A 22,369-nucleotide genomic window follows, 5' to 3' on the forward strand; every position below is an offset into this window, starting at 1 on the left:
TCCTTATGCATTCCATTTGTCAACCACACTGACACTAAAAAAGTTCTTTCTAATAACTCTGTGGCTCATTTGGGCACTCAGTTTCCACCTGTGTCCCCAAGTGCGTGTGCCCCTGGTGTTAAATAGCCTGTCTTTATCTACCCTATCAATTCCCTTGAGAATCTTGAATGTGGTGATCATGTCCCCCCCTAACTCTTCTGTCTTCCAACGAAGTGAGGTTTGATTCCCGTAGTCGCTCCTCGTAGCTCATACCTCTTAGCTCGGGTACTAGTCTGGTAGCAAACCTTTTAATCTTTTCCAGCTTAGTCTTATGCTTGAATAGATATGGACTCCATGCTGGAGTTGCATACTTCAGGATTGGTCTGACATATGTGGTACATAATGTTCTGAAAGATTCCTTTGTGTGTGTGTACTCACCTAATTGTACTCACCTAATTGTGCTTGCGGGGGTTGAGCTCTGGCTCTTTGGTCCCGCCTCTCAACCGTCAATCAACTGGTGTACAGATTCCTGAGCCTATTGGGCTCTATCATATCTACATTTGAAACTGTGTATGGAGTCAGCCTCCACCACATCACTTCCTAATGCATTCCATTTACTAACTACTCTGACACTGAAAAAGTTCTTTCTAACGTCTCTGTGGCTCATTTGGGTACTCAGCTTCCACCTGTGTCCCCTTGTTCGCGTCCCACCAGTGTTGAATAGTTCATCCTTGTTTACCCGGTCGATTCCCCTGAGGATTTTGTAGGTTGTGATCATGTCCCCCCTTACTCTTCTGTCTTCCAGTGTCGTGAGGTGCATTTCCCGCAGCCTTTCCTCATAACTCATGCCTCTTAGTTCTGGGACTAGTCTAGTAGCATACCTTTGGACTTTTTCCAGCTTCGTCTTGTGCTTGACAAGGTACGGGCTCCATGCTGGGGCCGCATACTCCAGGATTGGTCTTACATATGTGGTGTACAAGATTCTGAATGATTCCTTACACAGGTTCCTGAACGCCGTTCTGATGTTAGCCAGCCTCGCATATGCCGCAGACGTTATTCTCTTTATGTGGGCTTCAGGAGACAGGTTTGGTGTGATATCAACTCCTAGATCTTTCTCTCTGTCTGTTTCATTAAGTACTTCATCTCCTATTCTGTATCCTGTGCCTGGCCTCCTGTTTCCACTGCCTAGTTTCATTACTTTGCATTTACTCGGGTTGAACTTCAACAGCCATTTGTTGGACCATTCACTCAGTCTATCCAGGTCATCTTGTAGCCTCCTACTATCATCCTCTTTCAATCCTCCTCATAATTTTTGCATCGTCGGCAAACATTGAGAGGAACGAATCTATACCCTCTGGGAGATCATTTACATATACCAGAAACAGTATAGGTCCAAGGACTGACCCCTGCGGGACTCCACTTGTGACGTCTCGCCAATCTGAGACCTCACCCCTCACACAGACTCGTTGTCTCCTGTTGCTTAGGTATTCCTCTATCCACCGGAGTACCTTCCCTCTCACTCCAGCCTGCATCTCCAACTTTCGCACTAGCCTCTTGTGTGGCACTGTATCAAAGGCTTTCTGACAATCCAAAAATATGCAGTCTGCCCACCCTTCTCTTTCTTGCCTTATTTTTGTTGCCTGGTCGTAGAATTCAAGTAACCCTGTGAGGCAGGACCTGCCATCCCTGAACCCATGTTGATGCTGTGTTACAAAGTTCCTTAGCTCCAGATGCTCCACTAGTTTTTTTCGCACAATCTTCTCCATCAGCTTGCATGGTATGCAGGTTAGGGACACTGGCCTGTAGTTCAGTGCCTCCTGTCTATCCCCTTTCTTGTATATCGGGACTACGTTAGCTGCTTTCCAAATATCTGGCAGTTCCCCTGTTGCCAGTGATTTGTTATACACTATGGAGAGTGGTAGGCTCAGTTCTCTTGCTCCTTCCTTTAGAACCCAAGGGGAGATTCCATCTGGGCCTATAGCCTTCGTCACGTCCAACTCTAGTAAACACTTCCTTACTTCCCCACTGGTAATCTCAAACTCTTCCAGTGGTTCCTGGTTAGCTATTCCCTCACTTACCTCTGGAATTTATCCTTGTTCTAAGGTGAAGACCTCCTGGAATTTCTTATTCAATTCCTCACACACTTCCTTGTCATTTGTAGTGAATCCTTCCGCCCCTATCCTTAATCTCACAACCTGTTCCTTTACTGTTGTTTTTCTCCTAATGTGGCTATGCAACAATTTAGGCTGAGTCTTTGCCTTGCTTGCGATGTCATTTTCGTATTGTCTTTCTGCCTCTCTTCTCATCCTGACATATTCATTCCTGGCATTCTGGTATCTTTCTCTGCTCTCCAGTGTCCTGTTATTCCTATAGTTTCTCCATGCCCTTTTACTTTGCTGCTTAGCTAGCCTACATCTTTGATTAAACCATGGGTTTCTCATCTTCATTTCTCTGTTTTCCTATTGGACTGGGACAAACTTGTTTGCTGCGTCCTTGCACTTCTGCGTGATGTAATCCATCATATCTTGGGCCGTCTTTCCCCTGAGCTCTGTTTCCCATGCTATATCTGTTAGGAATTTTCTTATCCCCTCATAGTTTCCCTTTCGGTATGCTAACCTTTTGGTTTCGGTATCCCTCCTCGAGTTCAATAACCCTTCTTCAATCAAGTACTCAAACACCAGTACACTGTGGTCGCTCATTCCTACTGGGTCCTCAAAACCGATTTCTCTTATGTCGGAGTCGTTCAGAGTGAAGACTAGGTCGAGTCTCGCTGGTTCGTCATTGCCTCTCATCCTTGTGGGTTCTCCGACATGCTGGGTTAAAAAGTTGCTTGTCACCACCTCCAATAGTTTGGCTCTCCACGTATCCTCGCCTCCATGCGGTTCCTTGTTCTTCCAGTCAATCTTTCCGTGATTGAAGTCGCCCATGATGAGCAGGTGGGATCTATTTCTACAGGCAGCAGAGGCTGCCCTCTCAATTATAGTGTTAACTGCCTTGTTGTTGTTTTCATACTCTTGACTGGGTCTCCTGTCATTTGGTGGAGGGTTGTATATTACTGCTACTACTATTCTTGGTCCTCCCATTGTTATGGTACCTGCTATGTAGTCTCTGAACTCCTCACAGCCCGGGATGGCCATCTCCTTAAAACTCCATTCCCTTCTCATGAGTAGGGCCGCCTCCTCCTCTACCTTCCCTCTCTTTCCTTATTACTGTATACTCCTGGGGAAACACGGCATTCTTTATGATTCCAGAGAGTTTTGTTTCAGTGAGTCCGATTACATCTGGGTTAACTTCTTGTGCTCTTTTCCTTAGTTCACTTGTCCCTGTGTGTGTGTGTGTGTGTGTGTGTGTGTGTGTGTGTGTGTGTGTGTGTGTGTGTGTGTGTGTGTGTGTGTGTGTGTGTGTGTGTGTGTATTTTATAAGAAAGAGACAAATAAACATGTGAGTGAATGAATATGTACACCAATTAATGGTGAATGGGCTGGCATGGGATGTACCGGATGTGCATGTAACATATATGAACAATCTTCTCTCGTACATACAGCAATGAAGCGCGTCAATGACTGGGCAAGTACAACTCAAACCGAACTTGCAGGCATATACCTTGCTAATGAATTTTTAAAAGACAAAGGCAGTGGACTTATATACTGTGACTCGCAGAGTGCACTCCTGGCATTGAACGCACATAGTAGTGACACCCAGAAAATAGTCAGTGATATTCGAATGAATATTTTAGCTGCCAAAGAAAACAGATTTGAGATTAAATTCCTATGGATACCATCACATGTTAGCATCTCAAGGCATGACACTGTTGATATGCTTGCTAAGTCAGCCTGCAGAAAACCAGTGGTAGAAATTGATATGGGTGTTTCATTAGCAGTGACAAAGAGAATACTTAAACAAATATCTAATGAAAATCTCACCGACCTAACAAATTCTCGAAGACCTGAAAGTTGTAGCATAAAATATTATGATAGATATCGTGAGGAGACATTCACATATGGGACTAATAGAACAAGAACCCGGCAATGTGATGTTATAGTGGCCAGAATACGCCTGGTATATAGACTTATCTGGCAGCTTTCTCAAAACCCAAATGTCGAGTACACAATGTGTCAACTTTGTGAAAGAAAAAACATGCATTCTCTTGAACATTATATTGTAGAATGTCCCATACTGACTGACTTTCGCCCTCCTGGGCTAAGGTATGCTGAACTCTGTAATTACTATATGAGTACTGGAACACTATTGTTCCTCTATTGTTAATTGTTCCGTGTTTTCTTCATACATTGACGTTTGGTAGTGTTTTCATTTATTGTTGTCTGTCGTAAACTCAAACCCAGATTCGTTCTGAATACAACATTTACCCTACTGTATATCATTAGCCTCATAAATTGTTAACTTCATACAGTCTATTTTAATCCACCTAGACCCTTGAGGTGTACCAATAGGTTTGTACTGGAAATTGGCAACCCTTGGCAATAAACGCACTAGACAAACCTGCCCATCATCTGCAACTCGTGACCTCTAAGTTCCTAACCCAGAATCATCACTACAACACTCCACACCCGGTTAGTCTCCCATGCAATACTCACACATTAAAGACTCGACTGGAGTCAACAAGATCACATCGGGTCCCCACATTAGGCTGGTGTCTGTCACTGCCACAAGCAGATAAAGAGGAATACTTGATGAAACCGCAGATTCCACAAGACTGCCCTCCAGCTGGTCATTGTATTCACCACCACACCCAGCATCCCAAGGACGCTATAATTACATTAAATATTTATCTATTTGTTTCCAAGAACTTTGGATCAACCTTTGTGACCTTTTCGCTGTAACATTGGCTTATGCAACCTAAGGCTGTCTTAATCATTGACCACACCTCGGTGTGACCACAATCTGACTACTCGTGTGCATTACCACTGTTTTCCTCCACCATTTGATAAGTGATGTAGTTCTTGATTCACTACCTCATACTTTCTCCTATGTTGTATATTGCAACAGTACATCGACCTAATTCACGTTGAAGCGGCTACACCAGCAGCCACAGCTTCCAATGGCCATAACCATATCACTATTACTGTGATGCCTACAACAGTACCTACATACTTAAAACATTACATTAACTCTGTGAAGTTTTCTCTTGAAGATGTCCACATTTGTTACAGCAATATTTCTTATGCTCGCTGGGAGTATGTTTGAACAACTGTGAACCTCTGATGGTTATACAGTGTTCTCTGATTGTGCCTTTGGGCCTACTCTTCAATGGTTCTGAACTGAATTTTCCGTTCATATCGTTAACTCCAGTATGTTGTTATTTTACTGTGTAGATTTGGGACCATGCCCTCCATTTGTATATTATTTGATACCTCACTCGTCTCCTCTCTAGGGAGATCATAGGGAGATCTAGGGAGAACTGCCCGAAACGCTACGCGTACTAGTGGCTGTACATGAATGTAACAACTCTTGTATATATCTCAAAAAAAAAAAAAAAAAAAAAAAAAAAAAAATGTAGAGCTCTTTGAGATGATCCCAATAAATTAGGTGCTTTATCGTTTTCCATGCCGTATATATTTTCTGTATTCACTCTATTTCAGCAATCTCTCCTGCTCTGAAGGGTGAAGCTAGTATTGAACAGTACTAAAGACGGACAGGAGGAGTGATGTGAATAGTACAGCCATTGTGATGGGATCTCCGGATTTGACGTTTCTCATAATCCATCCTCTCATTTTTGTCTGATGCTAAAATTGCTTTGTTATGCTCCTTAACGTTTGGTCGTCAGTCATTATTATTCCCAGATCCTTTACATTATGCTTTTCCACTACGGGCAGATTTGATTGTGTTTTGTGCACTATTTTGTTTAATGTCCTCATTTTTACCATACCAGAGTACCTGAAATTTATCTCTGATAACATGCTATTTTTTTCCGCCCAGTCAAAAACCTAATTATTATGTGTTTGTAGTTTATCAATGTCTTCAACAGAATTAATTTTCATGCTGTTTTTTGTCATCTGCAGAAGTCGATACGACTCTGTGACTTCTATATGTCTATATCTGATATGAGAATAAGGAAAAAGTGGTGCAAGGACTGTGCCCTGCAGTAGAACTTTTAACTGTGCTTGAACTCTATTTCATATGGTTAACTGTTGCTCTGTGTGTTCTGTTCCACATAAATTTTAATACCACCGTCCTACTTTATATGATATTTCCATTGACGTTATTTTGTATGCTATCACACTATATGGTCACATGTATCAGATGCCTTTGTGAAGTCTGCGTATACCAAATCTGCATTCTGTTTTTCTTCTAATGCCTCAGTGATTGCCATAGTGGTAAAGTAGCTGCAAGAGGCATGATCATCCCAATCTAAATCCATGTTGACCGGGGTTGAGGTGGTCACAGGTCTCCATAAAACTAGAGACCTGCCTCCTGATCACGCTCTTAAAGAATTTTATGTGGGACCTAAGTGCGACTGGTCTATAATTCTCAACCATTGCTTTGCTTCTTCCCTTGTAAAGAGGAGCAAAATTTTTGAAATCTATTGATTTAAGCGAATCTTGTATTTCCCCTGTGTGCAAGCTCTTTCTCCACACTATGCTACTGACACTTAGCATTTCCTTATAAATATTGAGTGCATGGGCATGTTGTTAATTTCTCCTTAAAATCTTAAGAATTCGTATTTATATCTGTTATATTTTCAGGAGTTTGGATATCACGCATAAAGAAGCTTTCTGGATCGTCCGCTCTCATGGATGATCCAGACAGCTTCTTGAATATTTATTGGGATGCTAAACATGCCTCCTCCTGTTTTTGTTAGGATTTCAGTAATTTCTTTGTCACCGTCTGTTCGACCTTTCACTTGTAAGAATAGGTCCAATACTGACAGTGGTTTTTGCTTTTTTTTCGCATATGTGAAGGAATATTGTTTTCCTTCTCTTGAATTCCATTTTTGTGTTCTAATTACATTTCTTCAATTTGATATGATTGCTTTGATCTTTGCTAGATTTTTTAGAACTCCGTTTATTTGATTTTTTTATTGTTGAGATAGTCGTGTCTCGTTAGCAGTTATTTTTTTTTGTTTTTATAATTTTTTTAAAATCAAAACTTATTTTTCTTTCTACGTTGGTCCTCTGTCTGGCTTTCAACAAAGGACCAAGGTTTAGACACTTTATATTCTTTGGAAGTCAGTTTTTCTGTCTTGTGTAGGATTATTATTACTTAAAATATTCAATGTAATTTTTTTTTATGTTCGCTGTATATCTTTTCCCAGTCTATCCTTTTATTAAAACTGAATTTATTGAATAACCCGTCATACATGATCATTGTTTTAGGCCTATTACAGGTATTGATGTTTGCACTTCAATGAGCTTGTGATCTAAGTATGTGGTATATGAGATTGTAATGTCCTTGATTATCTCCTTTGTTTGTGATGTTCAGATCAAAAATATTGTCGTAACTAGTTGACTCTTACCTGCTGGATGAGTGAAAATTTGTCACAGAATCTAAGTAGTTCTCTACTCTATAGTTGGTTCTGTTCAGATAGATTTCGTGGTATAGTATTCTTGATCGCAAGTTTCCAACTTAGACTGGGCAGGTTGAAGTCACCTTGGAAGATGTCATTTATTGGGTTTACCATTTTGTCGAGACTATTCTCGCTTTTATCTGATCTGTGAATTTCTCAGCCGTTGCGTCTGGAGGTTTGTATATTAGAATTATAACCAATTTTTTTTTTTACTACCATTAGAGTTAACTACCACCTCATTTGCAACGTTAAGCAGCTCAGCACATACAATGTCCTCTCTTGTATACAAACCTACTCCTCCATGTGGCCTATTTACCCTATCATATCTATATAGATTATATTCTGGTATCCAGATCTCACTGTCAAAGAGTTCCCCTGCATGGGTTTCTGTGAAAGGTCCAAATACTGCATTTGACTCGGTGACGGGGGTTGGGGGGGGGGGGGGGAGGCAATTTAGAAACGGTACTTACTTTTTTGCATTTGTTTTCAGATCTTTTATGTCGGTAAAGATGAACGATGTTACTCTATTTGGGGGTAATTTGACGAAGAATTTTCAGGCAGGTCCATTGTGTGTGGGAAGGTCGGTTTTATTTTGACCAGTACTGATTGTTGCAGGGTTGTTGCCTGTTGTAACTGTAGCTCTGTTGTGGGGTGTAATTGCATGCGTGATTCTGGTATGCAAGTGGGTCAACCAGTTCCATACACACTGTTCTACCTTTTGAAACCTCTTTCGCCTGGGTATAAAATAAATTGTTGGCTTTTCTCCAAAGCCATTTTCTTGCTTGCCACTGTTTAGCGTTCTGTGCCTTCAGCATGAAAGTATGGACAGCTGAGGGCGTAGCATTTTTTTTTTCCTCGAGTGATGATTCGTACATGTCAGGATGGAGAAATCTACAAGTTGATTCAAAGCTACACTTTCCTTTCCTTAGTATATTTTGACATTTTTGGGGGGAATGGTTATGATTGCATTCTATTCCTTTTCTATTGTCTACAGAATGTCTACAAATATCCTTTACATATTTGTACTTGTATAGATGTGAACAGATATTTTAAAGTCTTATGCACTAGTTAATTTGCTCGAAACATACTTAAAAGGGTCTTTATATTGCAGGTGTGTCCGAGGGAGCTACAGGTGAGCATGAGGGAGCTACAAGTAATGGTCACTGTCGGTAAAGCCTCTTATATTCACCTAGTTGTATTCACCTGGTTGTGCTTGCGGGGGTTGAGCTCAACAGAAGGCGATATGGAGCTTCCAAGCTACTAGGTGGGTGTGGTAGTGGGTTTAATGTCCTGTAGTGAAGTATGTGCTTTTAATACATACTCACACTTGCTCATACTTCACATTAATAGAAATAAACTCTATTAATATTGTTGAAGTGATTTTACTTGTGAATTATTTGTATGTGAGGCGGACTCATGTCAGGTGAGGTGAATGACGTCACAGGTAGTTGACCCATCAGGCCAAGCTAGTCAAGAGGCGCGGCGGGCAGTGTGGCGCGGGCCGGCGTGGGGAGAGGTGCTGCTCAGCGCCCGCCTCATTGGTTTTACTAAATTAGTCACCTGGACAGTCCTGTGCATGAGGTTACCTGCGCCAGGCTTACAGGCAAGTTACTCTAGATGATTAGTTATTTTATCACATTGTGTTCTGTTGGTAGAATGGCCTATATTTGCTGATTGTCTAAGCATAATTACAACATGTTAAAGCTTTATTTATAATAAATTGACTCTGGTTTACTCATTTGATATAATATTGTGTAATATACCTTTGTCTATTAGTAGAGACTTTTACCTAGCCTAAAACTTTTGATGAAGCTAATTACAACAAAATTAAATTAAAAAACAATTCCTATGTGATTAACTGTTCCACAACAGCGACTAGTGTCAACGTTGTGAAATTTAACGTTCGACCATAAGCAGCTGAAAATGGTTTACAAAATTATTAGTTAAATTCTGGCAGTTATAAGGTGTTTATTGTGAACTATCAGATATCAATCCTTGAAATATGGACCAAAGACTTTTAACCTAACAAGAGTCGCATAAGCGCCATCCTATGTGAATGAAACTAGCCATACTGAGTCAGTGTCGTCCACGCTGCCGCCAACCCCAGAGACGCCTTAATTAACATTAACGTCCTGTGTAACCAAGTACTCTATTTTGTAGAATATAACTAACAATTAAAGTATGTTTAAATAGTGTATAGTTCTATGATAGTTGTTGAAGGAAATTACAGTACGTGAGTGTATTCCAACCTGTCTCCCTCGCCTAATAAATAATAGGTAACATAACAAAAACTAGTTTAAATAGTGTTAAAATGTGTGAACTGTTGTGGGTCAGTGCACGAACGAGTATAGACCGAGGGCTCGTTAAATGTGAAGCGTTCGTCACGTTCATGTTTGGCTGCCGGGTTAACGACCACTTGGCCGTTGTGTTGAGAACGTTCATGTTTGGCTGCCGGGTTAACGACCACTTGGCCGTTGTGTTGAGAACGTTCATGTTTGGCTGCCGGGTTAACGACCACTTGGCCGTTGTGTTGAGAACGTTCATGTTTGGCTGCCGGGTTAACGACCACTTGGCCGTTGTGTTGAGAACGTTCATGTTTGGCTGCCGGGTTAACGACCACTTGGCCGTTGTGTTGAGAACGGGCTGTGGACGAGTCATGTCTGAGGTTGGGTTTTGCCATTCTGTGGTAAGTCGGCTTTATAGATGAACCAAAGTCTGAGCTGATCGATTGTCTTGCGGGATATTTTTAAAGCTTTATATGAAGATTTTCAATTTAGTATTTTTATATATTTAATGTGTAATTTCAGATATGTACGAGGGTGCATCAGTACAACGGCACTGCAGCTATGGTTAACCATATACAAGAAATTTGTCTTGTACAACGGCACTGCAGGTACAACCCGTTCTCACACAAGACAGCACATATATGACTTAATGCTTAAAGTCAATATGTTGAATATGAATTAGTAAATATGTGATATATTCCCAGTTACTTTTTTTTCCAAGGCCCAAACTCTTCCTCACGTACCAACTTGCGTCTCACAGTACCCGTCCGTCAACCTAGATAGCAGAATAGTCGTGATTGGTTCAATTATAAGGAAAATTGTACTTTTCAGGTCCCACATGGGTTGTGAAATTTACCTACTATTGTCCATGCTCTTAGAATATTATGGATCAGCTACTTCCTATTGAAGGTTCGTAGTTTTGTTTTGAGAAATATTAGTTGTTCTTAGTAAATTATAATAAGCACTAAAAATTATTACATAGAATAACAGTCCTTCACCAATCAATATTATATACCATAGTTGGTGCTTTACAAATCTCTAAAGGATGTTTTGTAGGAACGCTAACAGAAAACGATGGTTCATTGGAATGTCTATGGGGTAAACTACTCTAAACAGGATGGTATTGTGTCTACTATACCAACTACAGGATCGGTATATTGTCCACTACCACCTGTTAGGTGAGTAAGGGGTGCAATACCACCCACAGGATGGGTATGAGGGTCACATCCACCCAGAGGATGAGTATGGGGATCACATCCACCCACAGGAAGGGTATGGGGTCCAATACCACCCACAGGATGAGTATGGCGTCCACTACAACCCACAGGATGGGTATGGGGCTCCAACCACCCATAGAATGGGTATGGGGCTCCAACCACCCATAAAATGGGTATGGGGTCCAATAACACCCACTGGATGTGTATATGGCGTCCATTGCCGCGCGTCGAGCTCGAAAACCGCAGCATTCATCTCAGAACCATGCCTATTTCACGCAGATTCCTTAATAAACGTAAAAGTTTTATATGTCACAAGAAAGATAGAAATATAAGCTTCATTCTAAATACCTTACCATGGGCATATTTAAATTTAAACCGAAGATACGTGTACTTTTATAATAGCCGAGCTCCGACCCCGGACAGATCGATCGACCGAGCAACTCTCTCTCAGAACAATGTTTATTTCACGTGAATTCGTTAGTAAACATATATGTTTTATATGTCTCAAGAAAGACAGACATATAAGCTTCACTTTAAACACTTTACTATAGACATATTTAAATTTCTAATGAAGATTATTGTATTTTAAAAATTACGGAGCTCCCACCCCGTACAGACTGAACGACAGAGCAACTCTCTCTCAGATCAATGTTTATTTCACGTAAATTCGTTAATAAACACAAATGTTTTATAAGTCTTAAGCAAGATAGAAATAAGAGCTTCATTTTAAATACATTACAATAGACATATTTATAGCTCAAGTGAAGATACATATGTTTTTATAGTAGCGCTCAGTAGCTTGTCGGGCATGGAGTGCAGACGCCTACGCACTTGCCGATATATTGTATAATTAACAAAGATACGCTAATAAAGCCTAAAATCTTATATGCCTCCAGAAAGACCGATATATGAACATTATTATAATTGCACCAAATGAAATATATCATGTTCGAGAACAAAGATATATCAATTTTAAATTAAGTTTCGACTCTCTCTCGGGTGAGAGAGATGGGGGCGACTCTCGCCCCATCTATTGGAGATTCTGTGCACTAAATACCCAAAGCTACTCAAACCCTCCTAGCATTATTTAAGTAATGAAGTAATATGGTATATTTACTCACTATAATGTGGGTGCTGAATGCAGAACATGAGAAAACATATATTTACTCCAAACTAATATAATTTCATTATGAAATAAGTAGCATCAAAGGAAGTCGATGGTCCAAGCAGCAATGTTGTGGAGCGACTTATCCAAGATATATCGTTGTTTGGAAAGTGTTTGTTGGCATATCCAGTTGTCGCACTTCTCTGCTCAAATTATCACAAATTTAAATTATAATGTTAACAAGTAGAATACGTATTTTTAATAAAATCTAACATAACTAGCCAGAAAACATTTAACATTAATTAAAAAATATATGTTTGGAAGTTAAATCGACTTCATAGGACAATGGTTTTGTTATATATACTCGTTATTCGTTGACATGCGTTCGCTACTTAAACTACCATGTACTGTACTTATGTAAAATCTCCCATGTCTCTTCGCTCATCTCACCGAACCCTACAGGCTCTGTGATATATTGTTTAATTAATTGAGATTCACAAATAAAGCTAATAATTGTATATGTTATCAAAAAGGCAGAGCTTAGTTTAGTTCATTTATTATGCACTCCATACCCATCCTATGGACGATAGTGGAGTGTTACAGAGGCACATAATGGGCTCAGGGACTGAGCTCCACAATTCATATAGCCAAGCAAGTTATAATCTTGATAAGCTAGTTACAAAAGTCAATACACATTGTCACATCAACAATGCGCTCGAGACCGACCAAAAGTACAGTTTATAATTTAAGCAACTGACATATATGGAGGGCTAGTGTCACAATTGATATGTTTATCCTACACATAACCCCCTCTCCCCCATCCAATGGGCAGCGGTGGATAGGTTACAATCAAGTCGTTTTTTGCGTTTTATTCAGAGATTAGATCTTATTGGGTGAGGAAAGATATTCAAATTTTAAAGAAGGCTTCTTGGCTGATGCTCTCCATTGATGGAAAATATACAACCTTTTGAAAATCAATATTAGTTTGATCTAGATATTGTAATTAACGAAACTATTTATGTCATCAGAAAGGTAGAAATATAGGATACATTTAAAATCCTTTGTCATAAATATAACTGAAGTGAAAACGAAGATATATGCGTTTTGATAGTTACTTGATGGCTTGCTCTGAGAGTGTGAAGCCCTGCACACCAGCCAATAAATTGTATAATTAGTTTCCATATATTTTAATTAATCTTAAAAATCTATATGTCAGAAGAAAGGAAGATGTAGTCGTTAATGTGACATTTAAAAATATATATCTCTTAAGTTAAATAAATAATACCATCTTATCGCCGGTGTCCGGACACATGAAAATTACCTAGGTATCAGTATCCAGCCAGGCGGGGATCACAGGCTGCACAATACTGATAAATTATATAATGCACTACTTGTGGTCGATCTCGAACCCATTTATGATTTGACGACTTATAGTGAATTTTGTAACTTGCTCATTAAGATTGTATCTTGCTTAGCTAAATGAATTGTGGGGTTCGGTCCATTCATTTTCTTTCTTTATTATGCACCCCATAATACCCATCCTGTGGGCGGTGGTGTAAAGGATTACAGAGGCACATAATCGGTTCAGGAACTGAACCCTCTAGTTCGTTTAGCTAAGCAAATAACAATCTTTTGACGCTAGTTACAAAATTATTAATGTACACATACTTATGCATACATGTACATATACATACGTATACATATATAAATACACATACATATTTAATCACCCACACAAATACACACATCAGTAATTTTTTGTGTCACAAGTGATTCAACAAGAGGCTCACAACAGTCACTATACAAGGCACTTTACATTTATGGTGAGTCACACAGTTACTAGTCTTGCTGCACACCCACCCAACTGGGCGGCAGCTTTACAGTCATGTGCTCCACACCCACCCAACTGGGTGGCAGCTTTACAGTCATGTGCTCCACACCCACCCAACTGGGTGGCAGCTTTACAGTCATGTGCTCCACACCCACCCAACTGGGTGGCAGCTTTACAGTCATGTGCTCCACACCCACCCAACTGGGTGGCAGCTTTACAGTCATGTGCTCCACACCCACCCAACTAGGCGGCAGCTTTACAGTTACCTGGTGTTATTCTTCACCTATATCTTTTTCTGGTTAATCCCTATTTACATTATGCAGTTCAGGTTTCGTCGCCAGACTATAGTTTTTAGTTTAGTTAATTTATCACATAATGGGTTCAGGGACTGAACACACAATTTATTTATCTAAGCAAGTTACAATCTTGAGGAGCTAGCCACAAAATTCATAACACATCGTCACATCAACAACATGTGTTCGAGATCGACCACAAGTACAGTTTCTAAATTAAGCAAATGCTATATGTGGAGAGCTAGTGTCACAATTGATATGTTTGTCCTGCACATTTCCACAGTAGTTTGCTTGGGTTTGCTTGGGTACATAGACAAGAGACTGAACTTCAGCACCCACATACAACACATAAAGGGATGCTCTGAGAGAGAGAGAGAGAGAGGGAGAGTAAAAATATCCACTGAGGTCTGATTAAGTCCTTTTGGGGACCTTAATCATTAGGACGTTCAATGATTAACGCAAAGTGAAGCGTATTCAGATGGTATATTTACAACATTCAGCATATCTCATACTGACCTAGTAGTACTTGGTGCACAAATACCTTTTCCAAAGGAATCACAAAACATAATTAAACACAACTGTACCGTACAGTGTTATATATTTATTTCAGTTTGAACAATTTTTAACATTAAAGAATAAATCCTTTAATTGGTTGAAATTGGTTTTAATATTCGAAATCTAATTTGTTGATGTTAAATAATATAAGGTTCAAAATTATTAAGATACATACTTTAAAAACTATTTCTATTTGAAATTTAAATAACATTAAAAGAGTACAGAATATAACAAATACCGACTATATAAAAGACCTGATAGTTGCAGCACTTAATTATGCTATTGTAACACATTGAAAGTAATAACATTATTTGATTCAGCAAAGCATTTGGTAAGGTTATAATAATAATAATAATAATAATAATAATAATAATGTATTAATTATTTTAAATTATAATTTACAACTTGCTAGCGCACAAGAAACAAATCCACGAATCATCATTACAATCTGTAACACCTACACATGATTCATGGTGCCAAATATTGCAACGTTCACAGCATACCATCAGCTTCAAATCATTTAGCTTTCTGCAAATGCAGTACACTTCCATCGAGCATGACCGGATGATTCGTTTTCTTCTCAGTGTCTGAGCTGCAGGGAATGAGATGAGACACTTTCCTTTAAAGTTCTCTTGAAGATGTTGTCTCATTCTGCATATCATACGAGGTTCACCGGATCTACACCACTTGCAAGTGATGCAGCAAACGCCACAGCATATACCCCACTCATACTTGAGTCCTTGTGTCTGCTGACATTCATTATATTGCATATCAGCTTATCATCCTGGCAATTAGCAAGAGCATACAAGATAACTTCAGTAGATTTGGATGGTAATTTATGCCTGGTGTCGTATATGTTAATTTGTCCAGTTACTCCAATGTTGGAAACGGTGGCCCAGTGACAACCATCAACTTGGATAATTTGAATAAATTCACCAATTGTAACTGGCCAGGAGAGGTCCCGCTACCACGCTGGGTCATGAAGGCCTTCTAGGCTTGGCACAGTTTGTTTGATGAGGTCACATGCAGATTTTATATGAAGGTCAGAGAGCTGTACATTTGTTCCAATGTTCATTATCTCGTCATTTGTTAAATAATTTAACATTGTCGAATGTGAAGCACTGTTATCACTCTCCTTATTGTTGCATTGGTGTGAGGAGTGGCAGTGATTGGTTCAGTTTATTTTTTTTGTTTAAATAGGGACATAAATTTGTACTGCAGATACCAGTACAGTTGCACCGTTTCTTTATATATTTTATACTTGGGTTAGCAAGGCGAGACGCTTCTCTTAACGTGATACTGTTGGTATCAAATAGAAATAGTTTTTAAAGTATGTATCTTAATAAATTTGAACCTTATATTATCAACATCAACATATTATATTATTTAACATCAACAAATTAGATTTCGAATGTTAAAAAAAATTTCAACCAATTAAAGGATTTATCCTTTTTAAAGGATTTAATTAAAAGATTTGACACAAAAATCAGTATGAAAATTACCTCGGCTGAGGATATTGAAAAACTTCAAGCTGATATTAATAAAGTTTTCGACTGGGCATCAGAAAATAACATGATGTTTAACAGTGATAAATTCCAGGTACTCAGGTACGGTAAAAATGAGGACCTTAAACATAATACAGAGTACAAAACACAATCAAATGTACCCATAGTATTAAAACAGCATGTAATGGATTTGGGAATAATAATGTCTGACGACCTAACGTTTAAGGAGCATAACCAAGCAAATATTGCGACAGCCAGAAAAATGATAGGATAGATTACGAGAACTTTCAAATCCAGGGATCCCATCACAATGGTTGTACTCTTCAAGTCACTTGTGTTGTCCCGTCTTGAGTACTGCTCAGTACTCACTTCCCCCTTCAGAGCAGGAGAGATTGCTGAAATAGAGGGAATACAGAGAACATATACGGCACGCATAGACGCAATAAAGCACCTAAATTATTGGGATCGTCTCAAAGCCCTCCAAATGTACTCACTAGAAAGAAGACGAGAGAGATATCAAATAATATACACCTGGAAGATACTGGAGGGCCAAGTACCAAATTTACACAGTAAAATAACAACGTACTGGAGTGAAAGATATGGAAGAAAATGTAGAATAGAACCAGTGAAGAGCAGAGGTGCCATAGGCACAATCAGAGAACACTGTATAAACATCAGAGGTCCGCGGTTGTTCAACGTCCTCCCAGCAAGCATAAGAAATATTGCCGGAACAACCGGGGACATTTTCAAGAGGAAACAAGATTTATTCCTCCAAGGAGTGCCGGACCAACCGGGCTGTGGTGGGTATGTGGGCCTGCGGGCCGCTCCAAGCAACAGCCTAGTGGACCAAACTCTCACAAGTCAAGCCTGGCCTCGGGCCGGGCTTGGGGAGTAGAAGAACTCCCAGAACCCCATCAACCAGGTATCCTTTAATGTTAAAAATTGTTCAAATTGAAATAAATATATAACACTGTACAGTACAGTTGTGTTTGCCTGCCACAGCCTGCCACAGCCTTGAGAGCACGGAGCCTCTCTCTACATTGGCGACCCAGTCTGGCTAAACATTGCGGTACAGTAGAACCTCAAGACCAAGGTATTTGTATCTGGTAACTAGTCGAGCAGAGAGCCATCATCCAACTGCATTTTGCGATCGGCCCCACCCCGTCTGGGTGGGTGTCGGTTCAGGATCTTTGTTTTCTCTACTGAGATGACTAAGCATAGTTCCTGACATGTGGACAATACAGAGTTCAGAACATTTTGGGTGTTGGTATACCCATTGTTGTGGATCAGTATATCATCCACATAGCTAATGATGTGTTCGCTGGACCTTCTAGTTACAAAGTTTAAAAGTGCACTGATTAACACATTGAACAGAGTAGGACTGAGGACACCTCCCTGTGGAGTGCCAAGTTCAAAAAATCTCGTTACACTCCTATGCCCATGGAACAGTACAGATGACTTCCTGTTGGATAGATAGCCTCTTATCCACCGTAGAAGCCATCCTCCAACATTTATTTTAGCAAGTTCTCTCAGAATGACGTGTGGGTTAGCAATGTCAAAGGCTGACTTAAGATCTAGGAAAGTGGTATATGACCTATCAGTATGCAGGGTGAGGAATGTGGTAATACAGTGATGTACACTCTTTCCATGCATAAAGCCATATATCTGGGGAGACAACATATTAATAATTTTGTAAAGGACACGGTTGAGAACCCTCCTCTCAAGACACTTATAGAGACAACTAGTGAGGGAGATTGGGCGAAAAGCACTCGGCTGGTGAGGTTTAGGAATGGGAATAATAACACTGTTGGTCCATGACTTAGGAAGCTCCCCAGTTACATAGCTCATATTATACAATTGAAGAAAGATATTCCCTGGAACTAGCAGAAGCATATGCAGTATGCCGTCAGTAACTCCATCCTCCCCGGGTGATGTAGCTTTGCCTTTATGTAGAGCAGAATCTAGTTTGTATTCAGTAAAAAGCATGTCACAGTCATCCTCTTGATGATGCATGAAGTCAAGGAGCCTTGCCCTATCAGTATATCTATTATTTAATTCATTCTTTGAGGGTAGAGGAAGACTGTCAAAGCTGGAAGTCTTGGCCCAAGCATCAACAAGCTCATTTGCTCTGTGCAGAGGATTAGGGTACGAGATCTCTGCAGCATTTTTCCCTTTGATCTTGTTGATATCCTTCCATGCCCGACTTAGTGGCGTGTGAGAATTGAGACCACGGACAAAAGTTTCCCAGTCTGTCTGCCTCAGCTCCACCATACGTTCCCTGGCCTTAGCCAGAGCCGCTTGAAAGAGCCGAAGCATTTCAGCAGTGCGGGTCCTTCTACAAGCTAGTCCAATTATTCTGGCAGTGCGTTTTAGTGTCTGCAATTTAGAATCATTATAATAAACATAAGTGCTATGACCAGTGTAATTTGGGTTACGTGGCCTGGACGATGGATCAAGTGATTCTATAAACTGGTTGATAGTACCTGTGAGCTCATTGTTAAAATCTTCAACTGATGAAGGCTCAGATGACTGCACCATTCTGACACATGAGCAACAAGATTGTCTCGTTGATCGATGGACACAGTCAGCCTCTTCCGCTTGAACACTCCACCAGGGAGGATAGAGCTTCCAATGCTTACAGTGGCTAATATGGCCAGATGATCAGACGCCATAACTGGCACTATTGACGAGGCGCACACGGTGTGGGAGACGTTGAAACCGAGACATAGATCAGGAATACCTCCGTAGATATTCGTCGGTTCAAGGTCACCCACAATCTGTGCATCATCGCGACTACCTAATAGTGACAACAGTTGGTTGCCGTTACGATTACTGAACTGCGAATTACCAATATTCCTATGCCTAGCGTTATAATCACCTCTAATGATGGTAGGCTCAGTCTGAATACAGATAGGAAGGTCAGCATAATTAAAGTTACAAGGAGTCGATTGTTTAGTACATAGTTGTTTTCTCTTAAACTGGATGATAGAGGGGGAGTCTTTAACGTGATTGGGAATACATACGTACATACATACGTACATACATCCATACATACATACATCCATACATACATACATACATACATACACACATACATACATACATGCATGCGTACATCCATTCATACATACATCCATTCATACATACATCCATTCATACATACATACATACATACATACATACATACATACATACATACATACATACATACATGCGTATATAAATACATGCGTATATACATGCGTATATAAATACATACATTACATACATACATGCATGCGTACATACATACATCCATCCATCTATCCATACATACATACATGCATACATACATACATTCATACATACATACATGCATGCATGCGAACATACATACATCCATCCATCTATCCATTCATACATGCATACATACATACATGCATGCATGCATACATACATACATGCATGCATGCATACATACATACATGCATGCGTACATACATCCATCTATCCATACATACATACATACATACATACATACATACATACATACATACATACATACATACATGCGTACATACATACATACATACACACATACACACATACATACATACATACATACATACATACATACATACATATCTCCATAGTGTATAGTAAGTCACTAGAGACGGGAGACCTACCAGAAATATGGAAGACGGCGAATGTGGTCCCAATATACAAAAAGGGCGACAGACAAGAGGCACTGAACTACAGGCCAGTGTCCTTGACTTGTATACCATGCAAGGTGATGGAGAAGATCGTGAGAAAAAACCTGGTAACACATCTGGAGAGAAGGGACTTCGTGACAAATCGCCAACATGGATTCAGGGAGGGTAAATCTTGCCTTACAGGCTTGATAGAATTCTACGATCAGGTGACACAGATTAAGCAAGAAAGAGAGGGCTGGGCGGACTGCATTTTCTTGGATTGTCGGAAAGCCTTTGACACAGTACCGCATAAGAGGCTGGTACATAAGCTGGAGAGACAGGCAGGTGTAGCTGGTAAGGTGCTCCAGTGGATAAGGGAGTATCTAAGCAATAGGAAGCAGAGAGTTACGGTGAGGGGTGAGACCTCCGATTGGCGTGAAGTCACCAGTGGAGTCCCGCAGGGCTCTGTACTCGGTCCTATCTTGTTTCTGATATATGTAAATGATCTCCCGGAGGGTATCGATTCATTTCTCTCAATGTTTGCGGACGATGCTAAAATTATGAGAAGGATTAAAACAGAAGAGGACTGTTTGAGGCTTCAAGAAGACCTAGACAAGCTGAAGGAATGGTCGAACAAATGGTTGTTAGAGTTTAACCCAACCAAATGTAATGTAATGAAGATAGGTGTAGGGAGCAGGAGGCCAGATACAAGGTATCATCTGGGAGAGGAAATTCTTCAGGAGTCAGAGAAGGAAAAAGACTTGGGGGTTGATATCACGCCAGACCTGTCTCCTGCAGCACATATCAAGCGGATAACATCAGCGGCATATGCCAGGCTGGCCAACATACGAACGGCATTCAGAAACTTGTGTAAAGAATCATTCAGAACTTTGTATACCACATATGTCAGGCCAATCCTGGAGTATGCAGCCCCAGCATGGAGTCCATATCTAGTCAAGGATAAGACTAAACTGGAAAAGGTTCAAAGGTTTGCCACCAGACTAGTACCCGAGCTGAGAGGTATGAGCTACGAGGAGAGACTACGGGAATTAAACCTCACTTCGCTGGAAGACAGAAGAGTTAGGGGGGACATGATCACCACATTCAAGATTCTGAAGGGGATTGATAGGGTAGATAAAGACAGTCTATTTAACACAAGGGGAACACGCACAAGGGGACACAGGTGGAAACTGAGTGCCCAAATGAGCCACAGAGATATTAGAAAGAACTTTTTTAGTGTCAGAGTGGTTGACAAATGGAATGCATTAGGAAGTGATGTGGTGGAGGCTGACTCCATACACAGTTTCAAATGTAGATATGACAGAGCCCGATAGGCTCATGAATCTGTACACCTGTTGATTGACGGTTGAGAGGCGGGACCAAAGAGCCAGAGCTCAACCCCCGCAAACACAACTAGGTGAGTACAACTAGGTGAGTACATACATACATGCGTACATACATATATACATACATCCATACATACATGCATGCGTACATACATACATCCATACATACATGCATGCGTACATACATACATCCATCCATCCATCCAATCATACATACATACACACATACATACATACATACATACATACATGCGTACATACATACATACATACATACATGCGTACATACATACATACATACACACATACACACATACATACATACATACATACGTGCGTACATACATACATACATACATACATACATACATACATACATGCGTACATACATACATCCATACATACATGCATGCGTACATACATACATCCATCCATCCATACATACATACATACATACACGTCCAGTCAGCATATAGCTATTTCGGGACAAAATCCAATACAGTTTATATTGGTGAGACGCCACTGTGATGAGGAGTTTAAATATCACAGGAACTGTAGGTTAATGTGTGATATAGGTGAGGTTAGATGAGGCATCTACAAGCACCAGCTGGAGGCTGATGGAGTGTTGTGGAGGCTGGTGGTACTATGCCCAGATGTTGGAGGGTGGATTTGACTCTCCCACCCTCCCTCCAACTCCCCCCCCCCCCCCCCACATATTGACCGCAGTACGTCTAAGGTTACTTTCCACTCTCGCTTACCAAGGGTATAACCCCCGCCCCTCCCAACACACACACATGCATCAGATTCTTAACTTACAATATTTATGATTTACCAATTTATGTTACTACACTGACTGTCGATTTCACAATATTGTATAAACTTTGATGAATCGCTCGTCTATTCGTCTATGGGTCATCCAATAATGTTAGCAGACTTCTAGATGTTACAACTGCTAGGTTTAGGCTCAGCTACAAGTACCTCTGGAAGTTTGTAACATCTGATGATGTAGATTTGACTAAATGTAAACTCTGTCAGCAGAACTATTCGCATACTTTGC

At 40.2% G+C, this 22,369-nt stretch overlaps 1 protein-coding gene across 3 annotated transcripts in view; it reads left to right on the plus strand.

Annotated features, from left to right (window-relative positions):
- The window catches only part of LOC123772842 (uncharacterized), a 654,514-nt gene that overhangs the window by 171,041 nt on the left and 461,104 nt on the right, over positions 1–22,369 (plus strand). Inside the window, exons 1-2 of one of the 3 annotated variants that reach the window (XR_011228215.1) lie at positions 8,688–9,107; positions 10,312–10,397. Coding sequence is in view for 1 of the 3 variants with exons in the window: in XM_069323346.1 (XP_069179447.1) it covers positions 8,937–9,107; positions 10,312–10,397 (257 nt within the window). In the remaining 2 variants the exon portion in view is untranslated. Of the gene's footprint in view, positions 1–8,687; positions 9,108–10,311; positions 10,398–22,369 lie in introns of those variants that run through there. The other 2 variants (XM_069323346.1, XR_011228216.1) reach the window with 2 other exon arrangements.

The sequence above is a fragment of the Procambarus clarkii genome, chromosome 12, assembly GCF_040958095.1.
Source record: "Procambarus clarkii isolate CNS0578487 chromosome 12, FALCON_Pclarkii_2.0, whole genome shotgun sequence".
NCBI classification, from domain to species: Eukaryota; Metazoa; Arthropoda; class Malacostraca; order Decapoda; family Cambaridae; genus Procambarus; species Procambarus clarkii.